General features: G+C 43.9%; 1 protein-coding gene across 1 annotated transcript in view; it reads right to left on the bottom strand.

Annotated features, from left to right (window-relative positions):
* The window catches only part of gpd2 (glycerol-3-phosphate dehydrogenase 2 (mitochondrial)), a 180,798-nt gene that overhangs the window by 71,111 nt on the left and 94,607 nt on the right, over positions 1–15,080 (bottom strand). Inside the window, exons 4-5 of the mRNA XM_078552201.1 lie at positions 2,195–2,319; positions 1,872–1,969 (exon numbers count right to left, since the gene is read on the bottom strand). Of these exons, the coding sequence (XP_078408327.1) occupies positions 1,872–1,969; positions 2,195–2,319 (223 nt within the window). The remainder of the gene's footprint in view (positions 1–1,871; positions 1,970–2,194; positions 2,320–15,080) is intronic.

The following is a 15,080-nucleotide window of genomic DNA, read 5'->3' as shown; positions in this document are numbered from 1 at the left end:
TATTGTATTCTGGGAAATTATGTACATGTACCATTGTACATTTTAATGTATAAGTTAACTTGATAAAATAAAAAAAAATCTTGTAGCTTTGAAAGATAATCACTGTTTGATTTATTTTTAAGTGGGGAGAGTGTGTAGTATATCATAAGGGCTGATCATATTTTGATACTACCTTCTCTGTTGGGAGGTTTGAAAAAAGTGTGTGACATGACTACAGTAGAGTCTCTGGGCGGAATTTTCCAGCCCTGACACCAGCGGACATCATCCATGGCTGGATGGGAAAATTTGGACAGCCTGTCCCGTCCTGCCTGCAACCATGTTCGCCGGTGTTGGGGCCGGAAAATCCCGCCCTGTGTGTGTTATTTCCAGTCCAAAACACCACATATACACTGTCATTACTGCCAGGCTGATGACATGTATGATCTTCAAGCACTGGTTGCATTTATCTGGATATTTACTGGTTATAGCCATTCTTGTTCAGACAGCGGTATTGCGTACAAGTGCACAGAGAGCTATGCTGATAGCCTGGTGTCAAGGCTCATTATCATTTGGCCATTTTCCCAAGGCGAAGGCTTGAACAAAAATGATTTTAAAATGTGTTATGAGCAAAAGTTGCCAATAAGATGGCTTTCTGGTACATCCCCATGCTGAGTTGTGATTCTGTAAATAATTAATATATGAAATGAGAAGTGGATTCTATAACAATAGACAATTCATTAACAATTTCAGGCCATTCAGGAAGATCAAGCATCTTGGTATTCATTGCCCTTTTTGACAGTGGTAATGGGTATAGTAAGAAACAAAAGGTGTGAGCCGATGAGACATGAGTGGTTACATTGCAGCTGTCTGAATGCAAGAAAGAAGCAAAACAAGACTGAACCAGTAAAAAAAAACACATAAACAAGATAGCGGTTATGATCTAAAATTGTTGAACTCAATGTTCAGTCCAGAAGGCCATAGAGTGTTGAGTGGAAAGATGAGGTGCTGTTCCGTGAACTTACATTGAGCTTCATTGGAACACTGTAGCAGGTCGTGGACAGAAAGGCCAGTTTGGGAACAAGGTGGAGAATTAAAATGGCAAGCAACAGGAAACTTTAAGTCATGCTTGCGATTGAATGGAGGCGTTCCGCAAAGTGGTCACCCAGTCAGTCTCCCCGAAGTAGACACGATCACGTCATGAGCAGCGAATACAGTACACTAAATTGAAAGAAGCACAAGCAAATCGCTGGGGTTTTACTACAAGGAGGGATTGAGTGGATTAAGCCTATGTTCCCTGGAGTTTAGAAGAACGAGTGATGATCTGATTGAAACATATAAAATTCTTTAGGGGCTTGTGGATCCTGCAAAAATGGGATCGCAGTCTCAGAATAAGGGGTTGGCTTAGAACTGAGAAGAGAAGAAATTTGTTCATTGAAAAGGGGTGAATCTTTGGAATTCCCTTCCCCAGAAAGCTTACGGATGTCCAATCATCGTGTGCACTCAAGACAGAGACTGATAGACTTTTAGGTACCAAGGGAAATAAATGGTTATGCAGATCATACAGGGAGATTGAGTTGAGGTACAAGATCAGCCATGATCTTGCTGAATGGCAGAGGAGACTCAAAGGACCAAATGGCCTCCTCCAACTCCTATTTCTTAAGTTCTCATGCAATTTGGGAGATGCACTAAATGCAAACAAATGGTTAGCTTGATAACTGTAACACTCGGAGGAATTTCTACTCATCACCAAGATTAACCTGGATATAACACAAGTAAAGTTAACTGTCATAGAATATTTGACTGTTAGCTACTGCAATATTCTGAATTATTTCAACAGTAAAGCATAGACAGAATCATGACATGGCATTTCCATTATATTAAGAAATGCTTACTTGTAAAGAGGGAGCATTATCGGCAATTGTTTTGCAATATGTGGGGCAACATCAAGTAAGTTGGCACGTTCCGTGAGTGCTTCTTTCACTAGTTTATACTATAAAAGGAAAATAATTGGAAGTTACAATCACGTAATTTATTGACTATTTAACTGGTCTGGAAAGAATGTAGACAGATTAGTAGTCCATAGCTGTGTTTAAAAGCAAATGTATTCAATGCATATTCATTTCAGGATACCATTAGCAAGAAATAATACATATTCTTGTAGAACTAATAATGCTAGAAATGTTCATTCTAACACAAGAATATTTATTATTTATACCTGTTCATAATCTAAATTCATGAATGCTTTCTGTAGATATCGTACTCCTCCATGGATAAGCTTGGTACTTTTGCTACTGGTCCCAGAAGCGAAGTCCTCTCTCTCTATTAGTGCAGTTTTGAGACCTAGGCAGAAGAAAAATGATTCTCTGTAGCTTGTTCTAAGTTATGTACTCAAGCAATATTTCACATATCATTTAAAATTATAACAATGATTTTTCTTCACTTGAAGGCTGCCTTTGTTAAATAAGAAATTAGCTAATAGAGTTGATTTTCCCCTTCCATGCATAGTCAATGGGTGCAGCACAAAGATTGGGGATCAATCCTTTTATCTGGCCTGGACCATTTATATGGCCCAGGTGCATTCCGAACACAGCCCCAATCTTTACGCAAAAAGTTTGATATCATTTGTGTTCAATAGCATTCATTTGCACTCATTTGACATCAGCTGAACTCAAAAGCAAACATTTAGTCATCATTTGACATCAATTGTGCTCAAAAGCAATCATTTAGCTGTCATTTACCACTGCAAGCAGACTAACTGACATTATTGTCATCAATTTCCCCAAACCACAATACTGAAACATTTGTGTATCACTTACCTTAAGCATTTGGACAACAAAAACGATCATAGAGTTTATTTTTCATTTTTCTGAATTTTGATAGCTTCAAACATCCCAAAACTGAGCTAACTTTAGAAAAAGCAGACTCTGTTATGACATATGTTTTAATAAGCTTATTTTATGTTTTTCTTCATAACCTATAGTGCAGGGGGAGGGGAGAGAGAATTTAGCCCTGAGACTAGGAGATACGGGGGAGAGTTTAGACCCTGAGACTGCAGTGTGGGGTGGAGTGGGAGGGGGGAAGAGAGAATTTAGACCCTGAGACTGGAGGAAGTGGAGGAGAGTTTAGACCCTGCGACTGGGTGGGGGGTGAGATGGGGGCAGGGTGGAGAGAGTTTAGATCCTGAGACGGAGAGGGGGTGGGGGGGGAAGAGAGAGTTTGGACCCTGAGACTGGAGGGTGGGGTGAGAGAGAATTTAGCCTCTGAGACTTGGGGAAGAGAGAATTTATCCCGAGACTGGGAGAGGTGGGATAAAGTTTACACCCTGATACTGGGGGTGGGAGACAGAGTTTAACCCTGAGACTGGGGGTTTTGGGGGAGGGAGAGTTTAACCCTGAGACTAGGGGTTTTGAAGGAGAGAGAGTTTAGACCCTGAGACTGGGGGTGGGGGGAGGGGCGGGGGGTGGTGTGGGGGGAGAGAGAGAGATAGCAAGCAAGTTTAGACCCTGAGTCCAGGGGAAGGGAGAGAGTTTAGACCTTGAAACTGGGCGGGGTGGGTAAGAGAGTTTAGACTCTGAGCCTGGGCGGGGTGGGGGTGGAAAGTGTAGTCCCTGAGATTAAAATGAATTAAGAATTGATGTGGATCTGGTGGTGCTCTCAAGTATGTACTGTAGATCGTGAGGATTTATTGGATTAAGTGAAAAACTGAGAAAATTCAGATGTTATTTAAATAATTAATTTCCTTGTATTTTTCAATACAGGTTGCTGCATGCACTTGATAGCTTTGTGTGCATTGGATAGGCTCAAGTGCACTGGATAGTTTTGAGTGCGCTCGATACTATCGAGCACCTTTTGCCATTTGATCGCATTTGATGTCAAAGATGGAAAAACACTGATAACTTCATGCAAAACTCAGTCCAAATTAGAATATTTGATGTCAAATGATTGCTGGTCATTTTTGAGCGTATTTGAATGCAAAAATGACGTCAACATTTTCGGGTAGGGGTGGGATCAGAAATGGGAAAGAGATGGCATCAGGGTCATCTGTCTGCAGCTGCCACAACAACCCAAGGTACAAAGATCATCCTGTAGGGAAATGGGTAATCCTGCTAAAACTGTAAATACCTTCTTTCTGTATCCATCTTTGTGTTGCCCTGGGAACCCTTACAGGTTTATGAAGGGTCTCAGCACAAGTCACAATTACAGGTTTCTTCATATATTCCCCTCTATAGCAGCATTAAATGGTGAGACATACTGATTAGAAAGGGAACAGTTCCTCTTGCCTCATTACCATGGTACCAAACCATCTTTAGGCACAGGTACAGGCACAGTGATGTGCTTGGGGAATCTCAGGAGATCTGGGGGTGAACAGTATTGCAGGGATGCAGAATTTTTTTGTTGCATTTTGGAATTGAACGTTGCCCAGGTGTAGTGAAGAAGAAAGTCCCCCAATATGTTTATAGTATGATTGTTTGTGTGGAGCATGATTTTTTCCCCTAAGTTAGATGATCTTGATTTGAACAAAACAACTATTTATTTCATTCACTGGTGTAACATTTCCAAACTTGGCTTTTTTTTATAAATCCCTAATCCAACCGTACACTTTTAAACTTCGGATAGTTAATGGATAGGTGCCTTATTAAAATGGGCGGGTCTCTTATTAAGAATGTTCACTTTTTATAATTAATTTTAAACCTTTTACAGTTCTGCTGCAAACAACAAATAGCAGCAATATTCCCTAAACTGGGGAGCATTTTAAAAAATTTATTCTCAGGATGTGCAACGCTTCTCAAGGCCAGCAATTATTGCTTATTCTAAATTGCCCAGAGAAGATGGTGTTGCAATTTGATACAATGGAGTGATTTGCAGGGCCTCTTCAGAAGGAAGCTTCGAGTCAACTACCAGGGTTGGAATGGAGTCACACATTGACCAAAACAGGCTTACAAAATTTTATTTCCTGACTTATTTAAAAATTGAATTAAAATTCTCAAACTACAATGGCAGGATTGCAATTCTCATTCTTTGGATTATTAGTTCAGTAACATAACTCTTACACTATTATACCCCTGTAAACTGCATGACTGAGAATCAGCAACTGGAAGCAAACAACATAATTTTGACACTGAAATAAAATAGATATTTAAGTCTTTAAATTAAAATAGTTAATTTATTTATGTAAACATTTACCATAGTAATTTATTGGGAATTAACATCAATCCACAGCGATGTTTGCTAATATTTATTAAGAGCTATTAATCCAAGTTTTCTGTACGCAAGGTTTATTGTACAATAGATCTCTCATGATTAATTTTTACTTTTTTCTTTGCATTTGAATTAAGCTTAATGAGAATTAAATTTGACTAAACTGCTCTGTGGATTTCCTATAAGAGAATGAAGAAATTCTAGCACGAAATTCATCCTTTGCAACTCTACTCCTCTTGGTAAATCACTTCATTTAAAGATGGGTTGACTATTGTACCAATAGAGAGGTTTTTTTTTTAAACTTACAGCAGTTGTTTGGGAGACTATAAACACTACTTGTATGAGGCATTTTCACAAAAATATTTTGTCCTATGTACAGTTTTTAATGTTTGCTACAGATTTTTTACAGAGTTTTTTTCCTGATTAGTATCAGATATCCCTCTGCTGAAACATCCAATCGCCTGACATAGAGGTACAAGATCCAATGCAAAAGATGTTCTTATGTGCCCGAAACATTACTGGAATAATAATAATCACAATTGTAACCTGTCAGAAATGTAAAAGTGCTAAAACAAATCAATTAATGTATAACAAGATGCCTCTATGATGGCAACAGCTCTTCTCCATGTTTGCTCTTTCAATGATAAGCAATAGAGGTATAGAGAATTAAGGATTGATTTTCAAAATATTTGTGCATTGCCAAGTAAATGAGGATTTTTTTTGTAAATTGTTGCACATGGATTTTTATTTACCACACATATTAGGGTACCTTTGTAACCTGCACCAATTTCCTTGGGGCTTTAAACATCCAGCCACACAATGAGGCACTGGAGTCACATGCAGGAGGGAAGCAGATTCCCTTCCCGGAAGGAAGGTTATTAGTGAGCCTGTTGGTTTTCTACAATAACCTGGCAGTTTTGATGACCATCTTTTCTTTGTGCTAGACCAAATATTTGTTGAATTTAGTTGCACAACTGGCCATGGATCTACCTCATAATCTCTGGGTTGCTAGAATTGTATCATAACCACTACTTTACCAAGCCCCTAATTAAGCAATCACACCACCTTTAAATTATGGAAATCTTCTGATATATTGTTACTTATGATTATTCTTTCGTGGGATGTGCATGTTGCCTGCAAGGCCAACATTTTGTTGCCCATCCCTTGAGAAGGTGGTGGTGAACTTTGCTGAAAGGAATGAAGGTTGCATTTTCCCTCCAGGGGTGGGGAACAAAGGCTGAGACTATTTCTGGCTTGGGGGTGAGGTGCTACAGAGAGGAGCACTCGTCTGTGATTTTACCAAAGGAAGCTGATTAATGGTCAGAGGGCAGATTCGCCATCTAATTAAGGGTAGCAGCCGGGCTCCCTGAGCTGGAGGGCTAAACAGAGGCCTTCTAGCTTGAAAGGAGTTTCAGGCTGTAATGGAAGGGAATTAAGGGAAGGTAAGTAAGGAAGAGGGTGCTTCCAGGTGGTGTGCACTCTCTCCAACTTTTTTAAATCTTTAATTAAAATAGTTTCAGCACCCAAGCCACCACTGTGGAGGGATCCCCTCTACAGAGCAGCCTATGACTGCTCCTTCACTTATTCAGACAGTGGGGGCCTTTAGGCCTGCCTCCAAATGCCTGTCTCTAGGCATCTAAACCTGTCCCCATCATTTTTTTTATTCTTTCACAGGATGTGAACACCAAAATGCTAACATTTGTGGCCCATGCCAAATTGCCCTTGAGAAGGTAGTGGTGAGCCACCTTCTTGAACCATTCAACTCCATGAGGTGTCCACCTACAGTGCTGTTCACCTCTAGGAACCTGGAGGCCAATTGAAAAATTCATTTCATTGTAGCCTCATTGGCTACCTGCCCCATCTGGGCATGTTGCTCTGCCAGCTCATCCAATCTTGCCTCCACTGCCCAGAGGCAGGATGGAGCCAGGAAACAGGCACGCCCACCAACAGGGCTATCTTTAGCTCATCCTGACCTCTGATCTCAGCCCCAATGGTGGCTGAAAATCCCACCAAGTTTTCACTTCTTACACTTTGACTCAAACGTCTCAAAAATCATTGGACAAAATAAGTAAATTCTTTATATGCCGATTTGGTCAAATAACTCTCATCAAAGCAATGTCTGAATTTGACCTATTCCAAATTATTAACTAACTGCTTCAAAAGGGAATTCAGATTGAGCATGATGCTAGCAAGGCCATAATTATTGCCCATCGCTAGCTGCCCGGAGACGATGGTAGTGGGCCTTCTCCTTGAGCCACCCGCAGCCATTGTTCAGATGCAGTTAGATTGGAATTCTGGGACTTTGGCCCAATGACATTGCAGGATTGTGCCCAAGTCAGAATCATTTGTGAATTGGAGGTGACGGTCTTCCCATGAACTTGCTACTCTTGTGAAATCCCCAACTTGAATGACACACATTTCCCTTTAGGGGCTACATTCTCAGGTCTATGGAAGTAGTAATGTCACTCATAACAAAAACAGAATTACCTGGAAAAACTCAGCAGGTCTGGCCTATGTCACTCATAAGTCTAACAAACATTACACATATTGTCAATACAAATATAGACAGCACACGCATTATACTGAAAGCTTTTGAAAGTGCCTAAGAAGTACATTGTTAATGACAGTTACTTCGCATGGTGATTTGATGATAAGAACAACAGCTGATCTGAAGGAAAATCTAATCTAGAACTGAATGGAATATTTTGCATTTGTGAATGGTGCTCCACAATATCGTTTCATAATTCTCGCTTGCTTTATTTCTTTACATAACTGTTTGACATCCATTCAACACAAACATAGCAGTGAACCACTGGGTGATCTCAGATAGAATACTTTGTCCACAAGCACATCTGAACTACAGTTAACGTTTAGGACCTCTGGATAGCAAAAAAAAAAAAATGGTGTTACTTAGTGGGGGGTAATAAGAAATGTAATTACAAAAAGGTGTGGAATTTTAATCAAGCCAAAAAAGTAGTTTTATTTGATCATGGCCATAAACTTCCCCCCATTCATGGGGGTTGTGCGGGGGTGGGCGCGAACCTGATCGGGTCCGCACTGCCATTTTACGTGGGCGGGGCAATTAAGGCCGACCCATCGTGATGCGCGCCCGGAAGCGCTGAGCACTCCCTGTGCGGGTGGGGGGGAGAGCACAGAGATCTCCCTGAGGCACCTCTGTGCCTCAAGGAGATTTGTTTCAGTGTTAAACTTTTAAATAAAGGATTTTTAAACTTTTGAAACATGTCCCCTCATGTGACAGTGTCACATGAGCTGGGGTTATGTTATTGAAATTTTGGAAGAACTTTTACTGATTTTTTAAACACTTCATTAAACCTCATCCTACCTGTGGATGAGATTCCATGAAATATGCGAAGACCACTTGGGTACTTCGCCGGCTCGCCAACCTTAAGGTTGGATGGGCCACCCACTTAAATGCTTTAACTGATTTGTAAATGGCCTTAATAGGCCTTTGACAGTTCAGCAGGTGCGCAGCCCGCCGAACTGAAAATCTAAATGACATGCGGTGACGTCGGGATGCCCACCCGACGTCACCGTGTGTCATTTTATGTGTCGGCGAGCGGGCCCCGACCCCGGCTCGCTGACGGGAAAATGCTGCCCCATGACTCTGAATCAATGCAGTGTAATTCAGAGTTATTCATTTGAAGGAAAGCATGACGTAAAATACATACACAATACACTGGTAGATGGGAACAAACAAATAAGATGGTGGACAGAAGCAAATTAAATTATGCCCATGTGCTTGTACTTATGTAAAGCACTTTGAACAAAAATTCTGGAATAACACGATAATAGTGACAAAACTAATGGGCACTTTGTATCTTTATCAGTACTTTCAGAATGAATTAATCTCAACAATAAATTAACAGGAGATGTTGTGTGTATGGAAACTTCACCCCTTGGTAGGTAAACAAAGGTCCCTCTTGATCTTCAAATTGTTAAGAGAAAGAACTAAATACGAACAAGAAAATAAAAGAATGAGTCTGAGAGAGAACAATGAGAGAGTAGCAAGAGGATAAGAGTAATCTTAAGCAGGAGCAAAGCACGGGAAGTGGGAAATTCAAAAAGTAAAACTGAGAGGGAGCAAAGCAAGATTGCCGAGCTGATAAAAGAGTGAGCCTGACAGAGAACAGTGCGAGAGGATAAAAGAGCGAGCCTGAGAGAGAGAGCAGTGCGAGAGAATAAAAGAGCGAGCCTGAGAGAGAGCAGTGCGAGAGAATAAAAGAGCGAGCCTGAGAGAGAGAACAGTGCGAGAGAATAAAAGAGTGAGCCTGAGAGAGAGCAGTGTGAGAGGATAAAAGAGCGAGTCTGAGAGAGAGCAGTGCGAGAGAATAAAAGAGCGAGCCTGAGAGAGAGCAGTGCGAGAGAATAAAAGAGCGAGCCTGAGAGAGCGCAGTGCTAGTGGATAAAAGAGCGAGCCTGAGAGAGAGAGCAGTGCGAGAGAATAAAAGAGCGAGCCTGAGAGAGAGCAGGGCGAGAGAATAAAAGAGTGAGCCTGAGAGAGAGAGCAGTGAGAGAGAATAAAAGAGCGAGCCTGAGAGAAAGCAGTGCGAGAGGATAAAAGAGCGAGCCTGAGAGAGAGAGCAGTGCGAGAGAATAAAAGAGCGAGTCTGAGAGAGAGCAGTGCGAGAGAATAAAAGAGTGAGTCTGAGAGAGAGCAGTGCGAGAGAATAAAAGAGCGAGTCTGAGAGAGAGCAGTGCGAGAGAATAAAAGAGCGAGCCTGAGAGAGGGAGCAGTGCGAGAGAATAAAAGAGCGAGTCTGAGAGAGAGCAGTGCGAGAGAATAAAAGAGCGAGTCTGAGAGAGAGCAGTGCGAGAGAATAAAAGAGCGAGCCTGAGAGAGAGCAGTGCGAGAGAATAAAAGAGCGAGCCTGAGAGAGAGCAGTGTGAGAGGATAAAAGAGTGAGCCTGAGAGAGAACAGTGCGAGAGGATAAAAGAGTGAGCCTGAGAGAGAGCAGTGCGAGAGAATAAAAGAGTGAGCCTGAGAGAGAGCAGTGTGAGAGGATAAAAGAGCGAGTCTGAGAGAGAGCAGTGCGAGAAAATTAAAGAGCGAGCCTGAGAGAGAGAGCAGTGCGAGAGAATAAAAGAGTGAGCCTGAGAGAGAGCAGTGTGAGAGAATAAAAGAGCGAGTCTGAGAGAGAGCAGTGCGAGAAGATTAAAGAGCGAGCCTGAGAGAGAGAGCAGTGCGAGAGAATAAAAGAGCGAGTCTGAGAGAGAACAGTGCGAGAGAATAAAAGAGTGAGCCTGAGAGAGAGAGCAGTGCGAGAGGATAAAAGAGCGAGTCTGAGAGAGAGAGCAGTGCGAGAGAATAAAAGAGTGAGCCTGAGAGAGAGAGCAGTGCAAGAGAATAAAAGAGCGAGTCTGAGAGAGAGCAGTGCGAGAGAATAAAAGAGCGAGCCTGAGAGAGAGAGCAGTGCGAGAGGATAAAAGAGCGAGTCTGAGAGAGAGAGCAGTGCGAGAGAATAAAAGAGCGAGCCTGAGAGAGAGCAGTGCGAGAGAATAAAAGAGCGAGTCTGAGAGAGAGCAGTGCGAGAGAATAAAAGAGCGAGTCTGAGAGAGAGCAGTGCGAGAGAATAAAAGAGCGAGCCTGAGAGAGAGAGCAGTGAGAGAGGATAAAAGAGCGAGCCTGAGAGAGAACAGTGCTAGTGGATAAAAGAGCGAGCCTGAGAGGGAGCAGTGCGAGAGAATAAAAGAGCGAGTCTGAGAGAGAGCAGTGCGAGAGAATAAAAGAGCGAGCCTGAGAGAGAGCAGTGCGAGAGAATAAAAGAGCGAGTCTGAGAGAAAGCAGTGCAAGAAGGTAAGAGTAAGTCTGAGAGGGAGCAGTGCGAGAGAATAAAAGAGCGAGTCTGAGAGAGAGCAGTGCGAGAGAATAAAAGAGCGAGCCTGAGAGAGAGAGCAGTGCGAGAGAATAAAAGAGCGAGCCTGAGAGAAAGCAGTGCAAGAAGGTAAGAGTAAGTCTGAGAGGGAGCAGTGCGAGAGAATAAAAGAGCGAGTCTGAGAGAGAGCAGTGCGAGAGAATAAAAGAGCGAGCCTGAGAGAGAGAGCAGTGAGAGAGGATAAAAGAGCGAGCCTGAGAGAGAACAGTGCTAGTGGATAAAAGAGCGAGCCTGAGAGGGAGCAGTGCGAGAGAATAAAAGAGCGAGTCTGAGAGAGAGCAGTGCAAGAAGGTAAGAGTAAGTCTGAGAGGGAGCAGTGCGAGAGAATAAAAGAGCGAGCCTGAGAGAGAGCAGTGCGAGAGAATAAAAGAGCGAGCCTGAGAGAGAACAGTGCTAGTGGATAAAAGAGTGAGCCTGAGAGAGAACAGCGCTAGTGGATAAAAGAGCGAGCCTGAGAGTGAACAGTGCTAGTGGATAAAAGAGCGAGCCTGAGAGACAGCAGTGCGAGAGAATAAAAGAGTGAGCCTGAGAGAGAGCAGTGCTAGTGGATAAAAGAGCGAGCCTGAGAGAAAGCAGTGCAAGAAGGTAAGAGTAAGTCTGAGAGGGAGCAGTGCGAGAGATAAAAGAGTGAGCCTGAGGGGGAGCAGTGCCTCCATCTTGTTCTATTTGCTTGTTTTTGCTTTTTTTTTTCTAGCTCACTTCTTTCTTTATCCCCTTATATGCATTCAGATGGCTGCTATATAGCCATTTGGACACAATATTTGTTTCTTTACCAAAGTCATTACCACTCTCTGTGGCTTTTGCTTCATGAAATCTTTGTTAATTCTTCTCTCCTGCCCTCAACCCTATCACAGACCTTCCCTTTATTCCTTCCTGCCCCTCCCCACTTCTAGTGGCGTAAAACCTATTACATTTCATCAGATTCTTCAGTTCTGATGAAAGGTCATGACCTGAAACATTAACTCTGTTTCTCCCCACAGATGATGCCTGACCTGCTGAATATTTTCATCATTTTTTGGTTTTAATGAAGATGTAGACCTAAACATTAAAATTCATAGTTTAAACAGGGTACTAACTGGAAACAGAGGTTTTTTAACATCATGGAGGGGCATCTGAGACCCGTTGTGTGCAATTCCTTTGCTATGTGGGTACTTCAGGACACTTTGCATGTCTTAGTGACCACATGTGTAGGAAATGTCTCCAGCTAGCTTAAGGTCAAGATTTCAGGTTTGAGGGGCAGCTGCAGTCACTGTGGAGCATCAGGAAGGATGAGAGTTTCCTGGATCATATGTTGCAGGAGGTGGTCACCCCACAGGCAGTGAGCAGTCAGGATAGTAGGTGGGTGACCATCCAGAAGAATAGAAAGAGGCAGGTAGAACAGGAGTCTTCAAGCTGTGTACCATTCTCAAACAGGCACTTAATATCAGAGACTGATGGGGGTGATGATACCCTGAAGAAGTATCAAACTCCTTCAAATACCTCCTTCAAGTACCAAACTCATGGCACCAATGGGCAAAGGCTTGTACAGGAGGGAACAACAAAGCATAGAAATGCAGTTGTTGTATAATAGTTAGGGGGGGCAGACAGGCAATTATACAACTGTCATCATGAGTTCTGCATGGTGTATTGCCTCCATGATGCCAGGGTACAGGGCATCATGTAGAAGGTACAGGTTATGCTGCAGGGGGAAGGGAGTGAGCCAGAAGCTATGGTACATGTTTGTACCAACGCTATTGAGAGGGCAAGTACTGGGATCCTAAGGTCAGATTTTCAGGAGCTATAGGAAGCTAAAAAATAGAACCTTAAAGGTAGTAATCTCAGGATTACTCCCAGTGCCATCCACTGGGCAAAGTAGAAATAATAAGATAGGGAGGATCAATGTGTGGCTTGAAGCTTGAAGGAAGGAGAGCTTCAGAATCTTGGGACATTGAGACCAGTTCTGTGTCAGAAGGCACCGATTCAAAAGGGATGGGTTGCACCTCAACAGAACTGGAACCAATATCCTCACAGGGAGGTTCACCCGTGTAGATGGGGAAGGTTTAAACCAAATTGGCAGCAAAATGGGCAGCAGCATATAGAAATAGGAATGAGGAATAAGCTGCATAAAATGACAGTGTTGGATAGGACTACAGAAGGAAGTAGTACCATATTAGATAGGAGCGGACTAAGAAGGACACGAGGAAAGTAGAGATAGGATTACAATTTATGTACATAAACACACAAAATGTGGTGAATAAGTTTGGTGAGCTACAAGCGCAAATAGAGTGTGAAAAGATGATGTAGCGGCTATAATAGAAAGATGCCTCAAAAATGGTGAGGACTGGATGTTTAATATACAAGGGGCAGAATTTTTCTGTCGGCATGCAGGGGACAGGATGTGCACACCGACACATAAAATGACGCACGGTGACGTTGGGTGCGCGTCCCGACGTCACCACGCGCCATTGTGATATTTCGCTGGGCGGGCACGTGACGATGTCCATTGCGCAGCCACAAGTCATTACTGGGCCAATGAAGGTAGTTATGGCTCCAATTGTCCTGGATTTTAAGGCGTCCATGCGATATTCAGCTCGTCGCACGGGCGCAACGGGTAGGCGGCTATCCGAAACTTTAATGATCCTCATCCACGGGAGGGAAAGAGGGATCATTGTTTTTGCGAATCCAGACATTTAAAAGTTAGCGCTCAGAAGTTATTGAAAGTTGCGTGTGTGAGGTGGAGAAGTCTCAAACGTGTAGCAGCTGCTTGCACTGCACTCATTACCTTCAGGTCAGCACTTCTCAGTGAGGATTTGTTTTGGGGTCTGTAGGTTTTTTCAAGCTTCCCTGAGCCTGGGAATGGGAGGTGATCTCTCCACTGGAGGCACCTCATCTGAGGAGGAAAGGAGGGCTAGAAGGGGGAGGAGGCCAGGAGTGCACATTCAGCCACCAGGGGAGCCACCTTTGGGAGAACAGGCGCAGGCACATGGGGCGCAGGGCCAAGAGGTAGTCCAAGGCGCAAGGGGCCGCAGAAGACGCCACTATCCTGCTGCCAGCTTATACAGAGCGTGAACCACCTACCTCAATATGTCTGAGGTGCAGTGCCGAAGGAGGCTTCGTCTGTCAAGGGAGACAGTCAACACTATCTGTCAGATGATTGTCCAGGGATATCAGCTGTGTGAGTGGACACCCCATGCCCGTCTCTCGAAAGGTCACAGCTGCCCTCAACTTCTATGCCTCTGGCTCTTTCCAGGGCTCAGTGGGTGATGTCTACGGTGTCTCCCAATTGGCTGTCCACTCTTGTGTCAGCCTGTTCAGGTGTGCACTGACCTTCATCCATTACCACTGGGACAAGGCCAGCCAGACAGAGCGAGCCAGAGGCTTCACGGCCATTGCTGGCTTCCCCCGCATCCAGGGTGCAATAGATAGGGGACCCCTGATCCTATCCCTGGAGCTGCCTCTCCATAAGAGTCGCCAATCTCTCCATGGAGGAAGCTTGGCGCTCAGCCATGATGTTCAATGCATCGGCCACGGCCCGTGTAGACTCCTCCACCACTGACACCAAGCCAAGCAGAGCCTCATGTATCTCCATCAGATATTCCCGAACACCCGGCCTCATGTCAACACTTGGCTGCATCACCCACGACTCCAGAGGCTCATCATCTGCCACGGACTGGACATGTGCCTGGGCCCGTTCAGTCCTCCAACTGCAGGCAACATCTGCACGCTCTCTGTCTCCACCAACTGCTCCAGCGACTGTGAAGTGCCCTCACCGCTGTGACCCGGGATACTAGCTGAAGATATGATGCCCACCAAGGTGCCAGTATCTGCGCTGGTGCCTGCCTGGCAGAGATGGTATGACGCTTGTAATGGTGAAACTTCATGCCTCTCAGGTGTCAGAGGGGGCCCCTGCTGCTCCGGGTCCCGGCCGTGCGCCGATGATGCTGAAAGGAAGAGTAAGGAAATTCAATCAGTTAGCCTGTGGGCAATGTCAATGTACATAATGTACATGCCTGTCCCCCGGCTCACCA

Source organism: Cetorhinus maximus, chromosome 11 (genome assembly GCF_964194155.1).
Source record: "Cetorhinus maximus chromosome 11, sCetMax3.hap1.1, whole genome shotgun sequence".
Lineage (NCBI taxonomy): Eukaryota > Metazoa > Chordata > Chondrichthyes > Lamniformes > Cetorhinidae > Cetorhinus > Cetorhinus maximus.
This window is presented reverse-complemented; position numbering and strand designations above follow the sequence as displayed.